The following is a 27,678-nucleotide window of genomic DNA, read 5'->3' as shown; positions in this document are numbered from 1 at the left end:
TGCAAAAATACACAGCAGGCTGTAATTTACTGTTTTGGGCTCCTTTTCGCGTGCCGGTCGCATCCGTAGCAAGTCCTCGAGCTCCCGCACCTGTAGGGCTACTTGCCCTTTTAATCGGACGAGATTTCTGGCGTGAAACCTCTCCGAATTCACCTGTACCTGCGGGGGATTAGCCGCTAGCTAATCCAGTACCCGTGCAAGAGGCTCTTGCCTCGGCAATCGCGCATGAACCCACACAACTGTACATTGGTCAAATGAAAAGCCCACTAGAGGGGCATAACATACTGCCATAGAGGAGAGAGAGGGAAGTGCGTAGCGTGCAGGGCATCACTCCTGGCACCGCACTGTACATAGGAGGGAAAGCAAGCACTCCATAGCTCTTAACCTGTGACAAAATCTGAAAATGAGCCTCTCCCAGCTTCAAATTCAGCGCCACTTCTTGTTGCATGAGGAAAGTGCACCAGAAGGTGCCACTTGGCGCATTTACAAGCATTTTCCCGTTTCGGGGTTGCCGCCTAAAAATCTCCCAACCGGTTGCCCAGTTGACTTCACGGAAGAGTAAGAAAATGTTCTCCTTGTCATTCAGGAGGTAATGATGCAAACACATTTTCAAGTCCCAAAATAGCAGTTCCCTAAATTTTAGGAGATGTTGCCATTGTATCTTTCTAGGTCTGCTGACCCCCTTTGTACACTGCAGTCACACCCAAAACTGAAATGTAGCCTTTGTAGCAAAGGATTCCACTTTGGCTAGTCAATGACCCCACTTTGGCTAACCATAGTCTTTGTCCAACGTTAGTGCTCTCTTGCCCTCAGGCTTGGACTCCCTCTGGACAGTTCCACACTAGCTATGCAATGCAAGGCAGTTAGATTTCCCGAGGGGTGTTTCCAAAAAGTGAAAGTAAATAGATAATAAGAAAGAAATCAACAAAAAGGATAGATAGTAGTCACACGCTGGTGACACAGACCAAGTACCGGTCTCGTGATGCTCGGGGGGAAGCCCATGTGATCGAGCATGTGATTGACGCTATGAAACGAAACATTTCAAAACCTCGAAACGACCGAAACCACAAAACGTTTCATGTCACACTAGTGTGTGCATTGCATCTGTGCATGTGGTTGCATCCAAGGACGCCTGGGAAGTGTGTGTGTAAGCATTGTTTTCAGCTTCTAAGGTTTTATGGAAGTTTTGGGCAGGTTCATACCATTTTTAAAGTGACCGGCCACCCACTTAATAAGTGGGCAGCCATCTAATGAAAAAAGCAGCAATAACAGCCAGAGCTTTCTCTCTCCGTCTTTTTTAGCAGATGCAAAAGCGATCTGTTCTCTTTCAGCCCTAGGTGCCCCGACCTTGCCCTATTCCTGCTGAGAAAAGCGGGAGGAACTCCGTATTCTTGCTGGGCTGCCATAAACTATAAAAGCAGACTCTCTCTCTCATTCCCGGGTTTGGAAAAAACAGCCAGTGCTAGCTACAAGGGGATGCTGCCGCAGATTGATAGCCCCAAAGATGACGCCACCTGGCTGCCCCGCATGTACCACATGTCGCCAAGACCCAGTGCGTGAATTCCATTGCGAAGAAGTGCCCACGGAGCGTGTTTCCATCACGACAAGTTGCTGTTTTTCTCTGCTTTTCAGCCTGTAAACGTTGTAGACGTGGCTGATTTACGAGAAGGAACCCAAGAGCAGACCTCTTGTATGTGTGGGATTGGAAGAGAGGATCCTCTGTGCAGAGATCTCTTCCAAGAAGTTGATTTTTGAGAACAGAATTGCCTTTCGAGCGTCGAGACTTTGAAGGTAACGATTTCCATGTTATGATCTCTGAGTGTTTGTTTGCAGGTGAACTTCCTCCACGTGAAGGAATAGGAGCAGAGGAAGGCATGAGCCTCTGCAGGAGAAAAGCGCTTGTCACATGCCTTGCGAGCTGCCTCAGAGGTCATGCGCTGCTTCACCTCCGCCTTGCCTCATCGCCCTACCTGCCACCTTTTCCCCTGTCAATCAGAGCATCGTTGCCGCCTTTCTTTGCCATAATTGCCACCACGTGCCATTGCCAGCAAAACCTAACCCTGCACAACCCACTTCACAATAGGATGTCGGTATAATCTTCCCCGACTCTGCTTGCCGCTTCTTGAGCCACACATGCCTTACCGATCTGCCGCATTAACCAACCTCTCTTTTCATCTTACACTCTCAAACACGCGCACTGTGTCATACTTTCATGGGTTTTGAGGTGTGAGGTGGGAAAGGGTCATTGGGTTTCACGATTGGGTAATCGTTAAATTTCTCCTTCAGTGTCTCTTTCTCAAGTATAATGGCACCTTTGTTTGTTATATCAAAGGATCTAGCGGACAAGCTAGGTGACCATTTTGAGGTTCTCTCTTAGAGAGGCGTCGTTGGCCATCTGGTTAGACGCACCTAAGCTCAGGTCAAGATCCGAAAGTGGTTGAGGTGTAGTCTAGCTGCTTCGGATGAAGGCACAATGGAGGACATCATCCTCTTGGACAGAGGTACTTTAGTCTTTCAATGCTATCTTCTCATCACACAAGCTTGTGTCTAGGCCATTAGTCACACTTCTCTTGCTTTTGGGGACAAGCTGATTTTTCAAAATTTGTGGTTTTTAGTTGTTGCTTTTGAGAACAGATGCGAGGTCCCGATGTATCCTTTAAAATTGCTTTTCCAGAGCTACTTGCATAGTTTTGGTTGGCAAATATAAAGAGGCAGATGGGTTCTATCTTTGGCATACCTTTCATGTGCTCTGTACAAACCCAGACATTTGTGCCATCTTGAAAGGTGCCTACACCCCTCCCACAAAGTTTACAGGTACCATCACTTTTGAGTGTAAAGGAGTGCTACACTCGCAGGAGATCGTGGTTATGAGCACACGAAGCCATTGCCTTGACTGTCATGAGATGGGACATCTAGTGAGGGATTGCCTTATAGGGCAACAGCAGAGACAGACTGGTCACAGAAGGAGACGGCCCTCACAGCCACAATTGACCCGGCAGATTTCTGTATAGCACCCAGACCCTCTGTGATAACATGATAGAGATGAGAGGGGTCAAAGTCAACAACAGCAAAGTGCTCATTAACAAAATAGTGTTGATCAGGCACAGACATAGAGACAAAGATAGGCAGGTAGACAAGGGAAAGTGCAACCTATCCTTGTTTACATACAGGTAGTGAGACAGAGGTTGAATGAGGCAGAGCAACACCCCCAGATAGACCTCCTGAGGAGAGGTTACGGATCAGGATTGAGACGATGCTCCAACGTAGTTGGACAAACAAAGAAAGCATGAGGAGCAGCAATCGAAGACACCTTAGAATCAGCCTAAGGTGCCCTATGATAGGCTAGTTCAGTAGCCTTTGGATTCTTTGAAGATCCAATTGCAAGTGCCTCTTATAATGAACACTATTGGGCTTAAGCAAAAGAGTGAGTCTTTTCACTTTGATGAGGAGTTTGACCATTCAACAGGTCCATTTCTTTTTGTGTGGTCCATGGAGATTTCTAGATGTTTCTTTGATAAGTGGGCAACTATGTGTCGACATGTTTTTCCTGCAGTTGGCAAGAGGATGTTAAATCTTTCTGGGTCCAGAGAGAGAACCCATGATCAGATTCAGAGTGCGAGTTTTTTTCATGAGCTTGAGGCAATTTTGGATCAATGCACCCATCACACTCGGCATGGTGCCTATGACAAGTATTTAATTAAGTGGAAAAGTCAACTAGAAAATTTTCTACGAAATATAACATACTCAATTTACCTGATATCCATCAACGAGTACGCCTGCATGTGATCATGGTTAAGTAAAATCAATGGTAAAAGGTCAACTCGAAGCGCTTCCACCCCAAGTTCTTCTAGCTTTGTAAGGAAGGTCTCCCTCACACTCTCACAACAAAATGGTTTGCATTTGACTATGAGCCTTGAAGTTGGAATTGCACACAGTATTCTGGCCCAGACCCGAAGCACCCGCGATGTGATCTGGCCACATCAAAACAAAACAGTCAAGGGCATGAGGCACACAAACAAGAATGAAAACCACTAAAATTGACTAGTACCTTTGCAAGGTTGTTAAAACTTCCAAATGTCACAAAACCATTCATGAGAGCTGGTGCTTGTACTACTGGGCCAGCTTCTGGAGATGGTGTGTAGCAGAGAAAACATCCAGGCAGTCTCACAAGCTCTTCAACATGTCTGCACTAGAATGGAAAAGAACTGTTTCTAACCAAACCATAGTAAGCACTCATAAGCACTTGAAATGCAAGAAAACTCAATCACTTTTGTCTTGTTGTTGGAGAATCTGCTAATGCATCAGTAAAACGATAGTCTATGGTTGGAAGCCCAGTTGTATTTGGATAGCCAATCCATGTGGCCTGTTAAAAATAACTCCTGTGAGGAGGTTGAAGACATAAATTTCCTTTTTTTTTAAAATGGTTCATAGATTGTGCACAATATACCTGAACAGGAGCAGGATGGCAAGCAAGGACGCCAAGCTTATTATTTGCTGTGTGCCCAGTTAATTCAACTAAAATGTCAACTTGATCTTCTCTCACAAGGTTGGCTACAATTTTCTCATCTACCCCATAAATGTCTCTCCAAGCTCCACCCTTCTTTAAAACTGTATCCTTCAATCTTAATGTTTTAGCATCAGCCTGCAGCAGTAAAAAAACACAGCATGTTTCTTTGATATATCTAAATATCAGCTCAAATGTTGACACATGATCACATTGATACCTTCACGACCGCAGAGTAGACTACTACTCTGCAGTTTGAATAATTATGATAAACTAGCGGTGCCTCCACAAAGTACGAAACAGAATGTGTGAAATAATCTGGCGATATATAGCCGATAATAAGGGGGCGGTCAGGTTCCTTCTTGTTGCTCCACGTTGTGAACTCTTGAAAGAGACGGCTGAACTGTTTGCCCCAATCCCTGCCACAGAATGACAAAACAACAATACTCTACTATAAATTTGAGTGCCATGCATTACATTAAATACAACCATATCTACTGATGAAACCATGACCTGTGATTTCACTAATGAAACAAACCATGAGTATAATCTGTCAATCTCCCAACTCCCCTCTCACTTCCCCCTCTCTCCTGCATTTCTCTTACATTGGCCATTTCTGAGTTTATCTTGTCAAATCTACTTCTCTGCTCCGCACCTCAGAATCTCTTCAACACCATAACCGCTCTATTCAGACTTGCTCATCGTTTTTATCAATCACAATCAATCATGCCATGCTTCATGTGATTTTCTGATTGTCATTGTATGTTGATGCTATAAGATTTATCACAGCAGTCCTAGACACAAGGCTGTCAAAAAAGGAGTCTCCAACAGTGCTAACCTGTCTCGACATTCAATAACTTGACATACTTAAGAAATTTATCCATCAAGCCAAAACAGTTTTGCTAGTAAGTAAATCTACTGGCAAAAAATGTTTTGCAGTCTTCAAAAAGTTTAGAAGAAAAGGGAGGCGAATTACAACCTGTGTGCATTGAATAGCCTGTCATCCTCGCCTTCATAGATATAATTCATTGCCAATAAACGATTCTGCAATGATCAGCATGGGCTTTCTCAATTTGAAATATAAGAAACTATCTGCTTGTGTTGAAAACATCATGTAGCACAACAGACCTGACCAGCATTACGTGAGTCGGGATCTATTTGTAGACACCGCTCATATGCTTCTATGGCAAGAGAGATGTTTCCTGCATCTCTATGGAGAACACCTACCAATACAAAAACCTCACAATGGAGTCATCTAAATACACAAAAGGGCGAACTCTTCTCGCCTCTCCGATAGTGACATCTAGAAATGATAAAAAGCTAACACTTAACAACACCACCTTGCACTGACCTAAATTATTGTAAGCCTCAGCATAAGAGGAGTTCGCTAGTATGGCCTTTTCAATCATGCTTGCCGCGGCATCCATCTTGCCCTGCACATAAAACAGCCTCTTCAATCATCACTAGTCCTTCAGGAAACAACTTCCTAACCAGAGGGGCCCTATCTTGCAATACCTGAACAGTGTAAACAACCCCAAGGTTATTTAACGACTGAGAAAAATTTGGCTTGATCGACAAAGCCATCTGCGATTGCATATACCCCAAAAAAAAACTCATCAGCCAACTTGTGATTAACCTGGAACAAAACACAATGCAATCTAGAAGCAAAAGCTTATATAAATCTTGAAAGGAGGAGTGATGTTCCATCATATTCCTGGGGCCCAAAGGCAAATAATACAACCAAAACAGGTCAAATAACAAGATACTCTGGCAGTGGAAAACCCCTAAGATATTGATAAATACAAGCCATAGACTAAAAACCACCAGTGATACTGAATAGAGGTTACAACCATAAAGCCAGTGGTGAATGGGAAAAGTGGAAAATTGCTATCTTGTGGAGCTGTTACATAAGCCATGAAGGCCACCTACACAATCAAACGAAAGCCTAGTAAAAATCAAACGAAAGCCTAGTAAACATAGAGTCGTCCAGAACAACAGCATCTGTCACTCTGAGACCGAAGTCCTAACCAACCAATACCGGCCGAGCTTCTGCTATGAAACTGAGAAACTCGCTTCAAATCTGTACACGAGAGATAAAAAGGCTATACACCTGCAACCACCAAACAAGAAAAACAAACCCAAACAATAACACAAACACATAGCCATATGGCCATGCATACACCCACACCAGAATCCACAAGAAAAGGGCGCAAGCATAATAGGCAAAAAACAAACAAAATCAGCACACAAAAAGCAATACTGCAAGCATATCAAAAACAAAAGGAAACATGCAAAACACAAACAAAAGCGGGCGTAAAACACCCCTGGCACAGACAAGAAACAAATGGTGAAAGAAATTAAATAGGTGCTCAATAGTACATGCCCTCCTTGTGGGAGGCAACTTGCTTGCCGATCTTCACAGCATCTTTGGGGGCGTCACTGGACGTGAAGGAAGGCGGGGGCAAGAGGCTGCATAGCAATGGCGACATGGATCATATCTTGTGCATGACACACACGAGGGCAGCACCTCTCTCCCCCCCCAGAACCATGCCCACACACATGTGCTTTCTTTACCGTCGAGATGGTAACGAAGGCCAATGACAGGATGAAAACCAGGAGAGCATACGATCATGATGGCTTAGTAGCAGAGAGCATTGTATGCATGCCAGAGATCTGCTTGCAGGACTTCATTCGTCCAGATCAGAACTCTTGATATTCCGGCGTAGTAAAATTAGCCATCACACCCACACTGCACTAATCTTCACGGGTGTCTTGATGCACTAAAATTACATACCCAGGCAATCTCATCCAATTAGGAATATTCAGTGGTTGGCACATCACACTGCAACACAAATGCTCACATATGCATGTTACAAGACATAGAAACCTAAACCCGCTGATGAACACTCCTCCCGCATAACCTAACCGGGAGATATTCAACGACTCTCTCATCACTCCTCCTGCATAACCTAAAAAGGTTCGGGCAAAGGTCCGGGCCAGGAGATATAGAGGCCTTTTACAACCAAACGCCCCCCAGACCGCAGCCTGTGTCGTTTGGAGGTGCTGAGAGTAGCCACTGCTCAGACTTCTTAATACTCCTCGCGCATAACCATCCATGTCTGGGCCGGGAGTCACAACAACACTTTTCAATCATTCAATACTCCCCCCGCAAATAACCACAAGGGTCTGGGCCATGAGTATGAACAAGCATTCTCAAACATCATTTCTCACTACTCCACTCGGGAGTAAAATCATCAAGCATTGAAACCAGTATTAAAAGCAGAGTCAAACAATTCAAATCGGCACCAAGACAAGTTCAAAACAGATACCATCAATTTCAAACAAATTTCAAACAAATTTTCAAACAATACTTTCTAGCTATAAAGAAAAACAAGTAGAGAGTTCATTCGAGGTTTTTGTTCTGACAACCGAACTTTGAGGACAACTCGCTTGTCCTTTTGCATCACAGGGTGATGGTTCGGTTCCGAACCTGGAGAGTCGCATCATTCTTGTTGTGCCAAGGCATGCCCAAGAGAACGTTGCAATTGCCCAACTTCATGATGTGAAAATCGACTTTTCCATGATAATCTTGAATAGTCACTAGAAGAGCAGCAATCAGCGGTACCACTTTCTCAGTTTGCCCTATGGCTAGCTCAGCTTCAATTTCTCCACCCTCTGCATCATATTCAAAGTGCGTCTGCTTTAAGAATTCTGGATGGAAGAAGTTCTTTGTAGCTCCTCGGTCAAAAAAAATAAGGGCTTTGAAGCTATTGACTTTGCCATATGCTAGACACAATTCATTTGTACTCTCAAGGCGTATGCCATAAATATCAGGAACTAGTCCAATAGCCGATCTAGCTCTCTTAGCAAGAGGTGGCACAGGGGTTCTATCGACCGTTAGTGCGAGCGACGGCTCCTTTGATCTATCAGCGCGTTTGGGACAACTAGAATGATTATGCCCTATTTGAAAGCATCCAAAGCATCGGCCTTCTTGTAGTAAGGTGTCTCATTGTTGAGGCGTCAAACGAGGCCTTTGCGGTTGATTTTCACGAGACTCTTGAGAATTTGTTCGTTGTTGCCGAGAGTTGTGGTTAGTGGCCGGAGATTCTTCTGAGGTAACTCTAGCTTTCCCTTCATCAGTTTGTAGCCGACCGCGGCATGGTCCATAAGTTCTTGCATGGTAGAGACTTGCTTGGATACACAATATTTCTGCAATGGTGATGGTAGTTGAATGGTGTATTGCTCGCATTGGGCCTCCAAAGGAACAGATCTAAAGGACACCGAAAGGTACACGTCGAGAAACCTTTGGTTATATTCGTCCATGGTTTCGGTGGCAAGCATTTTCAAGTTGCCCCATTCTGCCAAAATCCGTACTTCAAACATAGAAGTCATGTAACCACGTGCAAAAACTGTCTTGAAAGCTTGCCAGGTCCTTGGAGCATGCAGTTGTGTCGTGATTGAACTCCATCATGCTGCTCGAGAAATCTTGGATTCTTCTGTATAGCTCCCCAAAGAGTAGATGTTGTCGAATTGCTGTAGAAACTGCAATGCTTTCTTGCGATCTTTCACCCTAGAAAAAGTGAAAAATTTGACTATCATGCCGCCATCTTTGAAATCTTTGGGTTCGTTAGGCGCATATCCCGGGTATGGATAATAAGGGTGACCATATGGGCTCCAATCATTGTAGCCTGGTGGCGGCGGTGGTGGTGGAGGTGGGGGCAACAGCGGTGGCAAAGGCGATTGCACTGGACCAGGGTCAGATGGCTGCGCACCATATTCCTAAAAACTCCCCCGATTGGAAAAGACGGCTAAGAAGGTTGCCAGTTGGAAGCTCTCGTACTTTCTGTTGCCGGAGGAGGTACCACCTGGGGCATCAGAGGGGGTAACATGTAGTTCAAAAATTGTTGAAAACTTTGCAACATCGGAAGATTTTGCTAAGGATGCCACGAAAGAATGTCGTCGAGTTTGTTGAGCAGAAACTGCAAATATTCTGCTGAATCCATGTCTTGGGTTCTTTATGGCTTATGCCCTGTAAGACAGAGCGATGAAGACAGGAGCGTGCCCGATGCGCGATGAAGTAAGGGTGGGAGTAGCTAATAAGTCCGGGGTCGGGACCCGAAGATACTTCCAAGTAAAATTCCAATAGCTCTGTCTGCTCTTTTGTAGGACCGGTATGCTTTCAGAAAAGCACACGCCTGATACTCTGATACCACTGTCACAAGACGGGCACCACGTGCCAATAGAAAAGAACAGACTAAACAGACTTTTAGCACTTCAATAACAACTGAACTAAAAGAGAGAGACGACACGCGACACAGAGTGGCGGAATTCCACCCTAGAGTGTATTGGCCCCAAACCTTGGCGCCCCCTTCGGTATTTCTTTATATGGCATCAACACAGTACAAGCCGGTACTCCAGACTCTGCACCTTCTCCCAGAAGCATGCTAGAGAATGAGCCCTTAGCACATATTTAATGGCCCTTGGCCTATGAAAAGCAGTTTACATGAAAAGCCTTCAAACTCAAAAGCTTCTGGTCCAAAAGCAATGCCCAAAAGCTGTCAGTGCAAAATGCGGAAATCCGTACAACTGCCACGTCAACAGTCGGTGCAAAATGCAGAAATCCGTACAGTGCCACATCATATGTCAACGGAGCATCATCAACTTTTCAAGGGTCATGCTTTATTTTAATTCCATTATGTCACTGGGAGCCCATCGAACGGGGTCCCCATAAGTTGGTAGGACTTCTTCTTCTATTACTTGTTCTTCTTAGGGTTTAGGCCCCTCGGCCGGCAACTGTAAGTTGGCTCCATTTTTCAAGGCTTTGACACGTCAGCAGTTTGTGACAACAGAGACCAAGGACGACTATGACCAAAGGTTTCTCCACGTATACCTTCCAATATCCTTCTTTACGTTCGTTCCCTTGGAGGCCCAGTGCAAGCGATACAACATTGGACTACCATCACCATTGCAGGAATATTGTCTCTCCAAGCAAGTCTCCATCATGCAAGAGCTTATGGACTATGCCGCGGTCGGCTACAAACTAATGAAGAGAAAGTTGGAGTTTACCATAAAAGAACCTCCGGGGACTAACCACAACTCTCGACAATAATGAACAAATTCTATGGAGTCTCCTGACACCCAACCTCAAAGGCCTCGTCTGACACAACAAACCCTTTTACAAGAAGGCCAATGCTTCGGATGTTTTCGAACACAGCATACATTTACTACATGTCTTGAGTGAGCCTCAACGTCTTCAAAGCAACCTTCTGCTCCCACAACAGAACCATCCTCAAGGCCACCTCCAGCTAAGAGAGCTAGATCCGCTATTGGACTAGTTTCTGATATCTAAGGCATACGCCTTGAGAGTACAAATGAATTGTGTTGAGCATATGATAAAGTCAAAGGCTTGAAAGCCCTTATTTTCTTTGACCCCGGAGCTATAGAGAACTTCATCCATCCAAAAGTCTTGAAGCTATGCACTTTGATTATGATGCACAAGGTAGAGAAATTGAAGTTGAGCTAGCCACGGGGCAAACTCAAAAAGTAGTACCGCTCATTGGTGCTCTTTCAGTGACCAAGATTATCATGGAAAAGCCAATTTCCACATTATGAATTTGGGCAATTGCGACGTTTTCTTGGGCATTCCCTAGCACAACAAGAATGACACGACTCTCCAGGCTCGAAACCGAACCATCACCGTGATGCAGAAGGACAAGTCAGTCGTCCTGAAAGTTCGGTTGTCTGAACAAAACCGTGAATGAGCTCTCTAGTTGTTTTTTAGTTAGATACTTTTGAACACTGTTTAAGAAAGTACTGTTTGAAATGGATGCTATCTGTTTTAAACCTGTCTTGGTTCCAATTTGAATTATTTGACTCTGGTTTTATTATTAATTTCGTTGATTGGTGATTTACTCCCGGGACCTTTTTAGGTTGTTTGCGAGGGGAGTGACGAGGTAGTCATTGAGTAGCTTCATACCGCAGACCGTCTGTCTCAGGGGAGTGCTCAGTGGCACTGTTCGTTGTGTCTTGTAACATGCATATGTGAGCATTTATGTTGCATTGAGATGTGCCAACCACTGAATACTCGTTATTGGATGAGATATGTCTGGGAAAGTCAACGACCCAGGATATCAAGAGTTTCGATATGGAATGAGACTCCTTATTGGATGAGATTCTTTTGGGAAGCCAACGACCCAGGAAATCAAGAGCTTCAATTCGGAATGAGAAAACTGATTGTCCCTCAAAATGACCCTCGGAAATGTTTGAGCTAACTTGAGTTGTTTTACAGATATGTTGTAATTGCGGACAAACTGCTGACGTATCAAGCCACTAAAGAATGGAGCCAACCTGCAGATCCCGACCAAGGGGTCTAAACCCTAAGTGAAGAAGCAGAAGCAGCAAAAGAAGTTTTACCAACTTGCAAAGTCTTGCCGAGTGGCCTATTTCTAAAGAGGAGTTCCCGCCAACTTACGGGACCCCATCCGATGGGGCCCAAGAGACCTAAAGGGATTAAATAAAGCACGACCAGACACATACTCGCACTCTATTTGCGTAGCAATTGATGACGTCGTAGAGCTATACGGATTTCCGAATTTTGCGTTGATGACATGGCAGCTTGTACAAATTTCCACGTTTTACGCTGAATGTTGACGTGGCAAAGTTGTACAGATTTACATAAAACGCGCTAGCAGTTTTGGATACTAGTGCTTTTGAGTTTGACTACTTTTCACGTAACTGCTTTTCAAGGCCAAGGGCCTTTAAATATGTGCAAAGGGCTCATTCTCTGGCATGCTTCAATGTGAAGGTGCAAGGATTGGAGTACCGTTATTATACTCAGTTGAAGTAATATAAAGAAATACCGAAAGGGCAGTCAATGTTTGGGGCCAATATTCTCTGGGGTGGAATTCCAATTTTCGCCACTCCGTGTCGCGTGTGCTCTCTCTCTCTCTCTCTCTCTCTCTCTCTCTCTCTCTCTCTCTCTCTCTCTCTCTCTCTCTCTCTCTCTCAGAGTTCAGATGTTATTGAAGTGCTAAAGTCTGTTCAATCTATTCTTTTCTGTTGGCACGTGATGCATGTATTGTGACACAATACTTTTCAACACCCTGTCTCTCCGTAGTTAGCCGACGGGTGTCTAGATCACCATTCCTTTAATCCCTCTTGGACTCGTTGTCAAATTTCACCAAAGTGAGGATCTCTCTGGCAACGCCCCTTGAGAGAAGGAAATCAACTGAGATTTCACTCAAAAGAACATTCACCTCCAAGATCCTACTAAGGGCATCGACCACCGTATTGGTAGCGCCCTTACGGTAGCGTATCGCAAAGTCAGACTCTTGCATGAGCTCAGCCCACCTTGCCTTGTTACCACGAAGGTCAGGCTGCCATCTTGATAGCGAACAACACTCATCGCATAATCCCTGGCATTTGTTTCCACCACAAAGGGTTTGTTCAGATCCACTATTTGCAACATCCGTGCAAATGTGACAAGTTGCTATGATGTTTGAAAACATTAATCAAGCCCATCGGTCCACGTGATAGATGGACTAACACTACGCTTTTTGCTTTTGACACCCTTTAACAAACACGTAGAGAGTTCAACAATTTTGGTATAGTCGTCGATGAATTTCTTTAAAAAACCGATGAAACCTAAGAAAGATTTCACTTGCCGTATGGTTCATAAAACACTCCACTATGGGACTACTTATACCTTTTCAAGATCAATGCACATGCCCTCAGTCGAGATGACATGGCCAAGATACAACAACTTCATGCGGAAAAATTTGCGCTTAATTTGTTTAGAATACAACTTCTCTTGTCGTAAAATACGTAAGACGAGGCGAAGGTGTTGCATATGCTCTTCAAGCATCCGACTTAATAAGTATGTCGTCGAGGAACACGACAATCCACTTTCTCAGATACGGACGAATGAGGTCAAACTTCATCTGCTGGAAAGTTGCGGGAGTGTTGGTCAATCCAAAAGGTAAGACCAAAAATTAGAAATGACTATACCATGTACAAAATGCCATTTTCGGGACATCACACGAGTATATCCATATTTGATGGTGTCTAACCTGAAGATCAATCTTGGTGAAGTATCTCGCACTGGAGAGTCAATCCATACGATCATTCATCCAAGGCACCGAATACTTATTCTTGACGATGACTTTATTGAGACCTTTGTAATCTACCTAGAAACGCATCCCGTCGTCCTTTTTAGCGAGAAGGATAGGAGCGCCCCACGAAGACTTACTAGGCTCAATAAAACCTTTCGCAAGATAGGCTTGTAGTTGCGTAGGGATCTCGTATTCCTCTTTCGGGTTGAACCTATAAGGTTGCCAAGAGACGGGGTGGCTTCCATGCGGACCAAACACGGTCTTACCGAATAGAACAAAGACAAACTACCTAGTCTATCGATAATATATCTAAGACGATGTGCAAGTCTTAAGGACTACAATGACGCCGTCACGATAGCTCTCAAGCAAGAAATGAAGCACAACAAAGGTAAGCCTAAGGAGAGCAAATCATCTTCAAGTGCCCCGCAAAACCCTCAGAACCAACAAAATGGTAAGAACAATGGTAATTCTTCTTATTCTCAATCTTCTACTACACCTAGAGCACAAGGATTCTTCACCTAACAATGATAATAAAGGAAAGACTAAAACTCAAGAAACCCCTAAGTTGACACCTGATGAAAAGTCTGCTCAAGGAATAGTAGGCGGCTAGTTTAGTCTTGAAGAAAGCACCAAGTAGGAAAAGGAAGGAAGATGTTTTAAGTATCACACTAAAGGTCACATAAAATCAAGCAATGCATCCTGAATCCTCCACGGGGTTCCCCTCATTGTAGAGAGGTCAGGGAAAACAAGGGTAGAAGGTGGGGAGTCGTAGATGAGGGTGTGATAAGCCCGAGAGACTATCACCGCACTCTCAAAGTGAATTCGGAGCATGCATCCAGTAAAAAAGTACACATCAATACTGAGACCCCCGATAACATGGCAAGATCAAGAGACCCTACACCCAAGCTCTTCGAGTGAAGGACAAGGTGCTAAAGAAAGCCACCAGGTATACATGGAACCACAAGATCTGCAAGGAAGTAGTCCCAAAAACATACTCCCAAGTTGGCTCCACAACCCCCTCTAAAGAGAGAACAAACAAGGAAAGCTGAACGGTTGGGTGGAGATGAAAGGCAGGGCTGAAATCCAAGCTGAGCCGTGGTCAATAAGCGGATGGAAGCAAACGGGATGCAGGTTGAGCAGATCCCTTCTCATGAACGTATATGTGGCAAGAGCTAAGGGCCTCCTTCCATCAGCTAGAGATCGAGACGGGGAGAGCATATGCTGATATCAAGAGCAGATACGAGGTTCGTTTTTCACGGCAGCCCAACCTCCGCTATATACAAAAGTCCGAGGAAGTCCGAGGACCAGAGCCGATTTGGTAACTTCTTACTTGAGATATAGAGGCACCAAGAAGCCCTATTACCTACCAGAAAATGCCCCCCCCCCCCCCCCCCCCCCCCTCGATTTCTTCTAACAGACCACTACCATGCCACCTCCCACCATATAGAGAGGGACATTACAACAAGTTGAGGAGGTCACAGGCCAGAAACATCCACATGTGTAATGGGCCGGACACAGAGCGCCACAACTACATCAAAGGGAGATCCTGGAAATCCAAACACGCTACTACAATGCCGAAGAGGTGCGACAAGCCCAAGCCTTCGCCGACCCCACTGCAATGATACACGGGCTCTTCCCTCCATACCCCCCCATGAGTACTACACCCAGATTTGGTCAGGTGAGCAGGTGTCATGCCTATTTAACCGCTGGCACATCTTAATCCATCTGAGAGATGCATCTTCATATACATGATGTGAATGGTGAATCCGTCTTCAGTAGTACAAACAAGATGCTCTCTATAGAAAGACATCTTCATACCTAGCTCCTCTGGATGTGTAAGCCACGTCCTGATAAAATCTAGCTATGTGATATACTGCCTCATGAGCTGGCTGATCCCAATTCGGCTCAAGGTGAGGGAAGGCCAAAGATATATATATATAGAGAGAGAGAGAGAGAGAGAGAGAGAGAGAGAGACCTCTCAATAAGTTTTAACACATACTCAACCAGGTCCAGAAACGATCTTGCAATTTTGAATTTACATGCCCAAACAAGAAACGACTCTGCTCTTTGTAATCTCCCTCTATTTGAAAGCAGTCAAGATAGATTGCACATTGTCAATTCTATTGAAACGCACTATGTTGCTGAGGATATACTTTCTTTTCTTTTCTTTTTGCAAAAAAACTGGGGCTTGGTACCCTTTCGTATTATGTAATCAAAAAATACAGACTCAAAGGCACTACATGGATTTGATAGTGAAAAAACCCTTGAAATTATTCAATGATTACAAACCATAGGGGAAAAACTACCGGTGATGCAAAGTTACAAAAGATGGGTGATACAACAAAAGCTAGGAGCAAGGGAGGATATACTATTGAAACGCACTATGTTGCTGAGGATATACTTATCAAGTTAAGAGAGACGTATGAGCTTTAAGACATATGGGACAGCAGACGAATGAATTAAGCAGAAAATTTGTTCAGATGCAAACAGAAATCTCAGAAGCCAATAACAAACTCCAGACCTGATAGCACTCAACTGCCTTGTCAAGGTTGTCTCTATCCTTGTAAATAACACCAAGATTGTTGCATGCCTCTGCACAATGTGGGTTAAAATGCAACGCAAGCTCATACATGACAATGGCCTGAAATCCACGAGTCAGCTATTGAGTAAAAGTAGTCCCATTTCGGTAAATTTGTCAACCCTTAACAATGTTGAAGAAGCCACTGCAGTCTCACCATATCAAATTTAAGCATTTCGCCATAAGCAACCCCTAAGTTGTACAAAGAATCGGCATAGTGCCAGTTGTAAAGAAGAGCTTTTTTGTAATATACAATCCCCTGATGAATATCTCCTTCAAGCTTAACCTGCAAGATACGTGGGAAAGCCTTTTACAGAGCAGCCTGGAAAGAATTCAGCCCTACGTCCGCATTGTTGTTGAGACACCATATAGGCTGAAAATTTAGTTCAAACTATGAGAAGACTTGTAAGAAGTCTTTGCAAGTCGTCAACAAAAGTATGCTATAGGCTTTGTATTAAACCACTAATATTTGCCTTGAGCGAAGCCTTGCATTGTCGTCTCTTGCTTGGCGCACTTACACCATGTTCAAACTTACTTGACAAGGGCAAGAGCATACCTTGGTACCCAAATCTGTAAGAGCTATCGCCATGTTGTTTTTAGCAATTTCGAAGTTTGGGGAGACAGCCAGGCATCTGTCCAAACATTGCCTAAGCAATAAGTTACCATAAAATAAAATCAGAAAACAGCCTCCTTGAGTAGAACACACCTCTCATAGCAAGCAACAGCTGCATCCAAGTCTCCACGATTCTTGTAGATCACACCCATGTTGCAATATGCTTCAGCATACATGGGCCTATGATGGGCTGCTTTCTCATAGCATTGAAGAGCTAAATCATACTGCATCATTTCGGAGTACACCACTCCTAAATTATAATAAGCAGGCTGCAAGGGACAACTCTTATATGTTGAGAGAGAATACATCATCCATGTTAATACAGCCAAAAAAGAATGTGATGTCCACCTTGCGCTCTTAATACTTACTGCATAACCAGCATCAGCTTTCAAGGCTTCATAATACTTTTGAAGCCCTTCCTGAACATTCCCTGCCAGCTTCAGGCTTGTCCCTAGATCAGTTAGAGCCATTGCAAGGTTCTCTGCAGCCGGTTTATAACTTGGATCCGCTAGTAAAGCCTTGTGGCATGCCTGAAATAATAAAGTTCTCTGTAAGAACCATTACCCTAACCTCCACAAAAAGTAAATGCCGTGACTTACTTCATTTGACACAACAAATCTTCCAAACCTACTCCTATTTAAAAAAGGTGCCTTGATTGATAGACTTGGAAGTAAGAGAGAGCCTAACAATTAATTTTGCTCTAACAAGCCATTAAATTTGAGCTTGCAAAAAAAAAAAAACATGGTTCAAAACACTCAACTTTATAGACACAATTAAGAAGAATTTAGAAAGCACACGTCACGTGATGCATCTCACTGGCAAATTGCTACCAATCTAGTAAAATTTCAAGATTCAAGCAAACACAAGTTCACAGCTAGAGCACAACTACAATCTCCACCATTTTGAATAATAGTTTGATACAACATGGAAAAAAAGATATCTAAGCTATCATCCAATGAGAATTCAAATGCTCAAAATCAGAACGATGTGACTCCAAATTATACAAAACAATTGGGCACAGATTTCCACATTAGAAACCCCTTTCAAGTAAAGTAGGGTTAAGGTATATTCTTTATCTTGGCCTCGACTAACTCTGTAAGGTGGCCGGTTCGGTACTACCACGAATCAATCGTGTGATCTTCACAACGTAAAGGAGGTAACTCGCTTTGTACGCCTTCAGAGAAACATTCAGTCTTTATTGCAAAAAATGTAAGGTGCAGCGGAATGAATGTTGAACTTTGCTCAAGATGAGTGCTCCGAACTGTGCTCAAGGTTCCTTTTAGTTACGGAAGGAAGTGCCTTCCCTTCCTTTAGTGAGAGAGTGCAATGGACACAAACAAAGTGGATAAACATTGTGAATGAAGGTGCATGAGACTGAGAGATAGAGAGAGAAGAATACGACACCAGAATGTTGTCAAACCCTCCTCCGAAGGCCCCACTCTCTATGGCGAGAGCGGTCTACTTATGATTGCACAAATCTCTAAAATGCTTGGACTTGCCGACGATATCGATGACGCAAGACGGGCTGAAATTTGAGAATGCTAAGGGCTGAAATCTGCAAATCTTTATCTGCTGAATTCTGACTCTATGTCGGTGACGATGTCGATAGCGACGATGCGACAACGATGCGACGACGACTGAAATCTGCGTTTTCCAGGCTGAAACTGCAAACTTCGATGGATCCCATCGTGCGGCGAGGGATTGCTGCGGGAAGGTGAGATCTGCGAGGTTTGGGGATTCTACTACGGAGTCTGACTCCTGAAAACTAAAAACGTTGGTCCTAGGCCTGATTCCGTCGCAAAGATCTACAAAAACGCTAAGGTGTCTGGCAGATCCAAAAACGCTAGGGCTGAAAATGGTCCTGCTGCTACCGGTTGTCCTACAAGTGCAAAACGCTAGGCTTCTTGATTGGTCTTGCTGTGCCGGGGCTGATCTACTGTGCAACTAACGCCAGGGCTGCTTGTAGATGAAAACGCTAGGTCCTTGCAGATGCAAAAACGCTAGCCTTGCTGATGGGGGGGGGTCTTGCTGAGAAGTTGCCTGTTGAGCGGTGCTCCTACTACCTCTTCTGCTTGAAAGTGCTAGCGCTAGGTTTCTAATTATACGAACTTAGCAAAATTGCCTTACCTACTTTCCAACAAAAGTCACTTAAAAATAATGAGTCGAAAATGCCAAAAATAGGGAAAATAAGTTTGTGCACTAAAAAAATGCTACTTATGGGATCTGATTGGAATTTGATGGTCATGCTGTGTGCAACCAGAGGATATGCATCTAATATAAGTGTTTGGACATGCACGGTCTGCGAACAGACTCACAAAAGTGCCAGATCACTTCTTATTATAGACTGACCTAACTGAACTGAACCCTGGTCATGTTGTAGCTTGTCCACGGACACATAGGGTTGGATGTGTCACGTGACAAAAAATGTCACAAGACGGACACCACATGTCAATAGAAAACAACAGACTGAACAAACTTTTAGCACTTCAAATAACAATTGAATTGTGAGTGTCACAAACTGCTGACGTATCAAAGCCCTGAGGAAGGAAGCCAACTTGCATATGTCGGCCGCTGACAAGCCTAAACCCTAAGAAAAACAAGTAACAGAAGAAGTCCTACCAACTTATGGGGACCCCATCCGATGGGGCCCCAAGTGACATAAAGGATTAAAAAAAAGAAGGTCCCGCACACACAGAGAAAAAGCTGGCGGAGCAACTGATGGCGTGGCAGCTGTAGGGAAATTTCGAAAATTGCGCTGACATGATGAAGTGGCAAACTATACGGATTTCCGTCTTTTACGCTGACTACTGTACGGAATTCCGTGATCTACATTCGCAGCTTTTTGGCTTTGCTTTTGAACCAGATGCTTTTGAGTTTGAAGGCTTTTTACTGTAAATATGAGGTTAGGGCTCATTCTCTGGTATGCTTCCTGGAGAAGGTACAGAGTTTGGAGTACTGGCTTGTACTGAAGTGATGCAATATAAAGAAATACCGAAAGGGGCGTCAAGGTTTGGGGCCAATACTCTCTGGGGTGGAATTCCGCCACTCCATGTCACGTGTCGTCTCTCTCTTTCAATTCAGTTGTTATTAAAGTACTAAAAGTCTGTTCAGTCTGTTCTTTTCTATTGGCACGTGGTTCCCGTCTTGTGACGGAGAGAAAACACACAACACGGAGTGGCAAAATTCCACCCCAGAGAGCATTGGCCCCAAACCTTGGCGCCCCTTTCGGTATTTTTTTATATTGCATCAACACAGTATAAGCTGGTACTCCGGACTCTGCACCTTCTCCAAGAAGCATGCCAGAGAATGAGTCCACGGCCTCATATTTATCGGCCCTTGGCCCCAAAAGCAGTTTACATGAAAAGCCTTCAAACTCAAAAGCTTCTGGTTCAAAATGAAATGCCAAAAACCTGTCAGCGTAAATCACAGAATTCCATACAACTGCCACGTCAGCACTGTCAGTGCGTTTTGTGAAAATCTGCCACATCAACATTGTCAGCGCAAAATCCAGGCTGTCCATTCAGCTGCCACGTTATGATGAGCGCGCGGCGGTGTGTGCAAGTGATAGAGCACGCGAAGATGTGCAGGCCTTGAGGCTTGAAGCGGAGGCATTGTGCTGCAGAAGGGAAGCGCTAGCAAAACGAAGTGGGAGAGAGAGAGAGAGCTCACGTTTTTGGGGAAAACTCAATAAGTGAGTTTTGGGTTTTCTCACTTTTATTATAAGTGACCTTTAAAAAATGTGTCCAGGTTCAATATGAACATGGACAAAGTATAAAAATGTACAAAAAGGGGTTATTTAGGCTTTTAACCCAACAACCTCCCACTTAAAGGCATAAATGACGCCTTTAAGTTAACCAACTCCCACCAGCTGTATGCAATGCTCATGTTGAGCCTTAGCAAGACTCTTGGTGAGAACATCTGCAGGGTTATCCTGTGAGTGAATCTTAGTCAAGGTGACTAGACCATCCTCCAATACCTGTCGTATGAAGTGGTATCGCACATCAATGTGCTTTGTCCGTGTATGAAACATAGCATTCTTGGCCAAATAGACAGCACTCTGGCTATCACATCCCAAGACAAGAGTACTAGCAGGCATACCAAGCTCTTTGACAAGTCTGCCTAACCATATGGCCTCTTTAGAAGCCTCAGTGGCTGAAATATATTCAGCCTCAGTAGTACTCAATGCCACAATTTTCTGCAGTCGTGAACACCAAGAGACAGCACCACCAACAATAGCAAACACATAGCCACTAGTGGACTTCCTGGTATCCAAGTCACCTGCCATATCTGCATCACAATAGCCCTGCAACTTCATGTCACTTTTGCCATAGCATATACACCTAGATTGTGTACCTGACAAGTATCTCAGAATGCATTTCACAGCTTCCCAATGTGCTTTGCTGGGATTGGACATGTATCTTCTAACAACTCCCACCGCATGGGCAATGTCAAGACGAGTAGCAACCATAGCATACATAAGAGAACCACAAGCTGATGCATAAGGGATTCCCTTCATAGCATTCACTGCCACGTCATCCTTTGGGCAATCGGCTTTGCTAAGTTGTGTGTGGAGGTAAAGGTACTCCAAGTGACTTAGCTTCAGCCATGTTAAACCTGTCAAGTACTTTAGCAATGTACTTTTCTTGAGATAAAAAGAGCAATTTCAGCTTTCTATCTCTCTTGATTCTCATGCCCAAGATGTGCTCAGCATCACCTAAATCCTTCATTGCAAGAGCTGAATTCAGCTGACGTTTAAGAGCATCAATGGTAGACTTATGCTTTCCAGCAATCAACATATCATCTACATATAGCACAAGGATTATACGACTTCCATCATTATCCTTCTTTGTATACAAACAATGGTCTGAATGGCTGCGTTTAAAGCCTTGAGACAGCATAAAAGTATCAAACTTTTTGTACCACTGACGTGATGACTGCATCAAACCATACAGTGCCCTTCTTAGTTTGCATACAAGTTCCTTTCTATCAGGAACTACAAAACCCTCAAGTTGCTTCATGTAGATATCTTCATCAATGTCACCATGAAGAAAAGTTGTTTTTACATCCATTTGATTCAATTCTAAGTCAAGCACTGCAGCGAGAGCAAAAAGGACACGCAATGTCGTAAGCTTTATAACAGGAGAAAATATCTCTTTAAAGTCAATCCCCTCTTTCTGTGCATACCCTTTGGCAACTAACCTTGCTTTATATTTGGGCTTTCCATCAACACATTTGACCTTGTAAACCCATTTGTTAGGAAGAGCCTTTCTTCCTTTAGGCAATGGCACAAGATCCAAAGTATTGTTTGCATGCAAAGATTTGATTTCCTCTTGCATCGCAAGCTCCCACTTACTGCTTAACTCACATGATTTTGCCTCTTTAAATGTAAGAGGCTCACCCTCATCTGTCAACATAACATGATGCAAAGAGGGGTCAAAGCGCTGTATCAACCTTCTGACACGAGTAGACTTGCGTACCCAATGATCTACATTCTCAGGCACAGGTTCTACATCAAGAGGCAGCTCATTTTCAGCATGCTCATGCTGCTGAAAATCATTTTCAGCCATGACAAGTGGCTGTCCATCCTCATTTGGAGCATCTAAATCATGTCCTACCTCTTCTGGCTCAAGGTTAATCGGTTGATTATCAATTTCAGTTTGCGGTAATGCATCCTAAGGCTCTTTTTCAACATCAATAGGTGGCAAGAGAGGCTGAAATTTGACCGACTTCTTGTCAATTTCATAAGATGTAGCATTTTTCAGCAATTTAGCCTCATTAAACACTACATCTCGGCTGCGTACAACCCTCTTAAACTAAGGCAACCATATCCTGTAGCCCATTTCACCCTCTTCCCCATAACCTAGGAAGAGTCCTTGGATGGACTTGGCATCTAGCTTTGTCCTCAAGTCATTACGAACATGGACAAAAGCCTCGCAGCCAAACACTCTCAAATGATCATAAGAGGCAGGTTTGCCATACCAAACCTCTTCTGGAATGTCATTTTTCAGCGTACTGTTAGGAGAGCGATTGCATACATGAACTGCAGTTTTCAAAGCCTCTCCCCAAAACCCATGAGGGAGATTAGCCATGGACAACATGCAACGCACTCTCTCACATAAAGTACGGTTATACCTCTCAGCCACACCATTAGAAGATGGATTATAAGGGGCTGTCAACTCCCATTTAATCCCATATTCTTCGCAATAACGCTGAAATTCAGCAGACATGTCCCCCATTGTCAGATCTCAGACATTTAAGCTTACTACCCTTTTGCGTGCTCACAAAAGCATGAATAAATGTCACTCTTATTCTTTAACAAATATGCCCAGCCTTTCCTAGTGCAATCATCAATGAATGTAACAAAGTATAATGCACCACCAAAAGACTTAATAGGCATTGAACATACATCGGAGTGAATTAAATCAAGAGCATTAGCTTTGCGCGAGACACCAGAATAATAAGAAGATTTCTTTTGTTTACCATACAAACAATCATTACAAAAATCTAACTTGGTGCCCTTTACATCAACCCTCTTCAAAGAGGAGAGCACATCAAGTCCCTTTTGGCTCATATGGCCAAGTCTTTTGTGCCACAACTCCAAATGAGAAGCAACTTCGGCCACTGCAAGAAACTTGCCAGGCAAAGCTTTGCCATGTAAATAGTACAATGTACGGCCATCATTTGCACTTAGCAATGCATCAATGACATCTCTACGTGAGATAAGCATGTCTTTTGCATTTGCTACAACAAAATCTGAGGGGCATGAAGCTGCAACCAAGATCTCCTCACTGTCGGATAACTCTGTGATAACCACACTAAAGGATACATTGACAGTCTCCGAATCCTTGGAGGAGGTACCTGCTGATTTTTCCCCTTTCTTATCCTCTGTCTTCTTCTTCACCTGTGATTCCTTCTTTCTTTCTTGCTCTTTCTTGAAATACCCGCAATCTGGCTTCTTATGGCCTTTTCTGCCACACTGGTAACAAGTCACATCCTTATCCCTAGACTTGCTTTTGCTCCTGTTTTGAATCTTGGTACCTGTATTTTGCTTCTGACTTCTGCCTCTCGCATTGTAAGCAGAACTGCCACCTTCCCCACCAGTAGACTTGCGTCTAATTTCCTCATTTAAGATGGAGCCTTGTACTCCATCATATGTGAGGTTGGGACTATTACTCAAAGAAACAAGCGTTTCCCAAGAGTCTGGCAAAGTCATCAACAAAAATATGGCTTTCAACTTGTCATCAAAAGGTTGAAGCCCAGTATCCTGTAGCTGACTCATAACACTGGTGAAAGCACTTAAGTGCTCAGAAGCCGACTTGGCTTCGTCAAGCATCATGTTCACCAGTTTGCGCATCAAATGCACCTGATTCACAGGGGTGGCATTCTCATAAGTGGCCTTCAACTTATGCCAAATTGCATGTGCACTGTCCAAGCCATTTATGTCCACCAGAATGTCATCGGTCACAGCCATTTTGATATAGGCCTTTGCCCTCTTGTTGAGCATGGCCCAATCCTCATCCGGCATACCCACAGGCTTTACAACCAAAAGTGCGTCCTCACAATCCTTGAGGAACAAAATCCCCTGCATCCTATCCTGCCATAGGTCGAAACCTGTACTGTCAAATCGCTTGATTTCCATCAAGCTCTTGGCATCAGACCACGAGGAAGTAGAGGCCATTTGCACGGATAAAAATGCAACAGAAAGTGTCTACACAAAATTTGAAAATTTCCAGTGATCACAATGTACCGCACGTTGCATACAATGTGCTGAAAATTTCAGCAATTAACAAGTATCCCCAATGCATACTTGCATAAACCCACAAAAGGCGTACATAAACCTCAATTTGTGTACATAAAAACAATCCAATTCTGAATTTTCTGCAAATTTACTGTTTTGGCACATCAATTTGCATCAAATGGACCTGTTTTGAGTGGGAAAAGCAAGGGGCATTCATGGGAATCGATTTAGAACACTTGCGTTTTGCTGTTTTGACCTGTAATTTTCTGGTTTTTACCTGTTTTGACCTAATTTCAACCTGTTTTAGGCTGTTTTGGAAACCCTAATCACCCTAGGTGACACCGAAAGCAAGGGGCTTCGCGATGAAAGCGGAAATTTGACGCGAGAGTAGCCTTTCGCCTGCTCTCCAGCCACCTGCGCAAAGCTTCTGAAACCCTAATCTGGCTCTGTTACCAGTTGATGAGCGCGCGGCGGTGTGTGCAAGTGATAGAGCACGCGAAGATGTGCAGGCCTTGAGGCTTGAAGCGGAGGCACTGTGCTGCAGAAGGGAAGCGCTAGTAGAACGAGGAGGGAGAGAGAGAGAGCTCACGTTCTTGGGAAAAACTCAATAAGTCAGTTTTGGGTTTTCCCACTTTTATTATAAGTGACCTTTAAAAAATGTGTCTAGGTTCAATATGAACATAGATAAAGTAAAAAAATGTACAAAAAGGGGTTATTTAGGCCTTTAACCCAACACGTTATCAGTTTTTGGCGCAAGTCTTTCTTTGTGTGTGTGTGGGTCCTGCTTTATTTTAATCCTTTATGTCACTTGGGGCCCCATCGGACGGGGTCCCCAGAAGTTGGTAGGACTTCTTCTTCAGTTACTCCTTCTTAGGGTTTAGGCCCCTCGGACGAGATTTGCAAGTTGGCTCCATTCTTCATGGCTTGATATGTAAGCAGTTTGTGACATTGGCTCTGATACCACTCTCACAAGACGGGCACCACGTGCCAATAGAAAAGAACAGACTGAACAAACTTTTAGCACTTCAAATAACAATTGAACAGAGAGAGAGAGACGCGACACGGAGTGGCAGAGTTCCACCCCAGAGAGCATTGGCCCCAAACCCTGGCGCCCATTTCGGTATTTCTTATATTGCATCAGCACAATACAAGCCGGTACTCCAGACTCTCCACCTTCTCCAGAAAGCATGTCAGAGAATAAGCCCATGGCCTCATATTTAAAGGCCCTAGGCCCCAAAAGCAGTTTACATGAAAAGCCTTCAAACTCAAAAGCTTCTGGTTCAAAAAGCAATGCCAAAAAGCTGCCAGCGTAAATCACGGAATTCCGTACAACTGCCACGTCAGCACTGTGAGCGTGTTTTGCAAAAATCAGCCACATCAACATTGTCAGCGCAAAATCCGGGATGTTCGTACAACTGCCACGTCATCAGTTTTTGGCGCAAGTCTTTCTTTGTGTGTGTGGGTCTTGCTTTATTCAAATCCTTTATGTCACTTGGGGCCCCATCGGATGGGATCCGCATAAGTTGGTAGGACTTCTTCTTCTGTTACTTCTTCTTCTCAGGGTTTAGGCCCCTCGGCCGGGATCTACAAGCTGGGTTCAAAACAGATACCATCATTTCAAACAAATTCCAACAGGATCACCAAACAAGTTCTCAAAACAGATTTCAAACTTAAAAAGCAATCTCGATATCAATCGAGCTCGAAAAGTCGACTGACTTTCCATCCTGAAACCTGCACCAAAAGTTAGGGTTAGGTTCATTCCATAAGGTCGTAGCCAAGCATAGCATGGTCCATCAGCTCTTTGGCAGACGGTGTTTCTTTGGCGACGATGGTAGTCCCAAGATAGCAATCACATTGGACCTTCAAGCCAATGGTGTGCTCAAGAAGCCATGTGTCCTTGAGACCTTGTGTGCACCTCTTGAGCTGGGCTGCATTGTCACCCACATCATTTGTTTTAACTCCATCGTCACCCAATATCCATTTTCATCTTGTACATTGCTGCATGAAATGGAGTCAATGACACTCCTAGGTCGTTGAGTACCTGATGATACCATGGGAAATAGTGGCACAACCTGCACACAAACACTTATAATAAGACATTGCACATCCCATGTTCTCAATTGTATAAAGAGCAAGAATCTTGATGGTACACAAAGGTGAAGGATGCCACTTACCACTATACTGTTCCACTTGCTTGTTGTCTTAATGTGGAAGAAATGTTGGAAATCTTGAGAGGGAAGTAGATCCTCTCTAGAGAGCTTAATGGAGAAGAAGCAAGAAACCTGTTGAGGAAAGAAAGAGGGATGATCTAGCAAAAGGATATGTTGTAGACTTCAGCTTTAGCTAGAGGTGTTTAGTGAAGCCCATGGAGTAATGGAGAACTTCAGTCTGAGGAGAATGCATCCCTCAAGAATGCAGTAAGCTTGAGGAGGGAAAGGAGGTTCAAACTTTTGCTGCAGAGCTTTTGGGAGGGAAAACTGAAAGGAAGGAAAGAGAAACAAGGTGAAGTGAAGAGAAGTGAGAGATGGTACAATAGAGAGAGAGGGAGGGAATGATCAGCACGTTTTTGGAGGGGACCCCTTTTAGGAGAGAGGGGGGGAGAAACTGGCAACCAGTAGAGAGAGAAAGGATTGATTTTTACTCGACTATTTAGAGAAAAGTTCATTGTTTTGAGTTTATAAGAGATTTTCTCTTTGTATTTTATAAAAGAGTACAAGTTTGACTACTTACTTTTAGGCCTTGCCATACCCACCATTTCAGTCCACATGGCATCCACCCATTGGCCCCTTCCATAATCTCCTTTTTAATCCCATGGCAAATAAAGAGGCCCCCTTAGACCCCATTCCCTTCCTAATGTGACCATATATGTTTCTTGGAACCATTTTTGGACACATGATTTGCCTGATATCTGTTATTGCTTTGATTGCAGATGATTTGTGCCTGTAATTCACAGCTTTGCCTAGCTCCTTGTCAAATTTCACTAGAACCTGAATCCATTTCTTCAAGGTCATCTACTCGTGAAGAGACATCTACTGAGAGATGTCGAGAAATTTCAAGTTATAATCTGCTAGAATTTCCATGGCAAGCATTTCAAGATACCCCTCTCCCAGAAGTTGCACTCCGAAGGAAGATGTC

The 27,678-nt window shown here is 43.8% G+C and overlaps 1 protein-coding gene across 1 annotated transcript in view; it reads right to left on the bottom strand.

Annotated features, from left to right (window-relative positions):
* SPY (Tetratricopeptide repeat (TPR)-like superfamily protein) overlaps positions 1–27,678 on the bottom strand; it is a 104,257-nt gene that overhangs the window by 35,345 nt on the left and 41,234 nt on the right. The window contains exons 2-15 of the mRNA XM_086520006.1: positions 17,174–17,335; positions 16,899–17,074; positions 16,749–16,824; positions 16,350–16,478; positions 16,136–16,255; positions 6,020–6,088; positions 5,856–5,937; positions 5,633–5,727; positions 5,484–5,548; positions 4,725–4,923; positions 4,448–4,642; positions 4,269–4,363; positions 4,049–4,184; positions 3,754–3,971 (exon numbers count right to left, since the gene is read on the bottom strand). Coding sequence (XP_086376132.1) covers positions 3,754–3,971; positions 4,049–4,184; positions 4,269–4,363; positions 4,448–4,642; positions 4,725–4,923; positions 5,484–5,548; positions 5,633–5,727; positions 5,856–5,937; positions 6,020–6,088; positions 16,136–16,255; positions 16,350–16,478; positions 16,749–16,824; positions 16,899–17,074; positions 17,174–17,335 — 1,817 coding nt within the window. The remainder of the gene's footprint in view (positions 1–3,753; positions 3,972–4,048; positions 4,185–4,268; positions 4,364–4,447; positions 4,643–4,724; positions 4,924–5,483; positions 5,549–5,632; positions 5,728–5,855; positions 5,938–6,019; positions 6,089–16,135; positions 16,256–16,349; positions 16,479–16,748; positions 16,825–16,898; positions 17,075–17,173; positions 17,336–27,678) is intronic.

The sequence above is a fragment of the Adiantum capillus-veneris genome, chromosome 9 (genome assembly GCF_014529385.1).
Source record: "Adiantum capillus-veneris isolate H3 chromosome 9, ASM1452938v2, whole genome shotgun sequence".
Lineage (NCBI taxonomy): Eukaryota > Viridiplantae > Streptophyta > Polypodiopsida > Polypodiales > Pteridaceae > Adiantum > Adiantum capillus-veneris.
The sequence above is the reverse complement of the archived record's forward strand: the minus strand, read 5'-3'. Positions and strand labels throughout refer to the sequence as shown.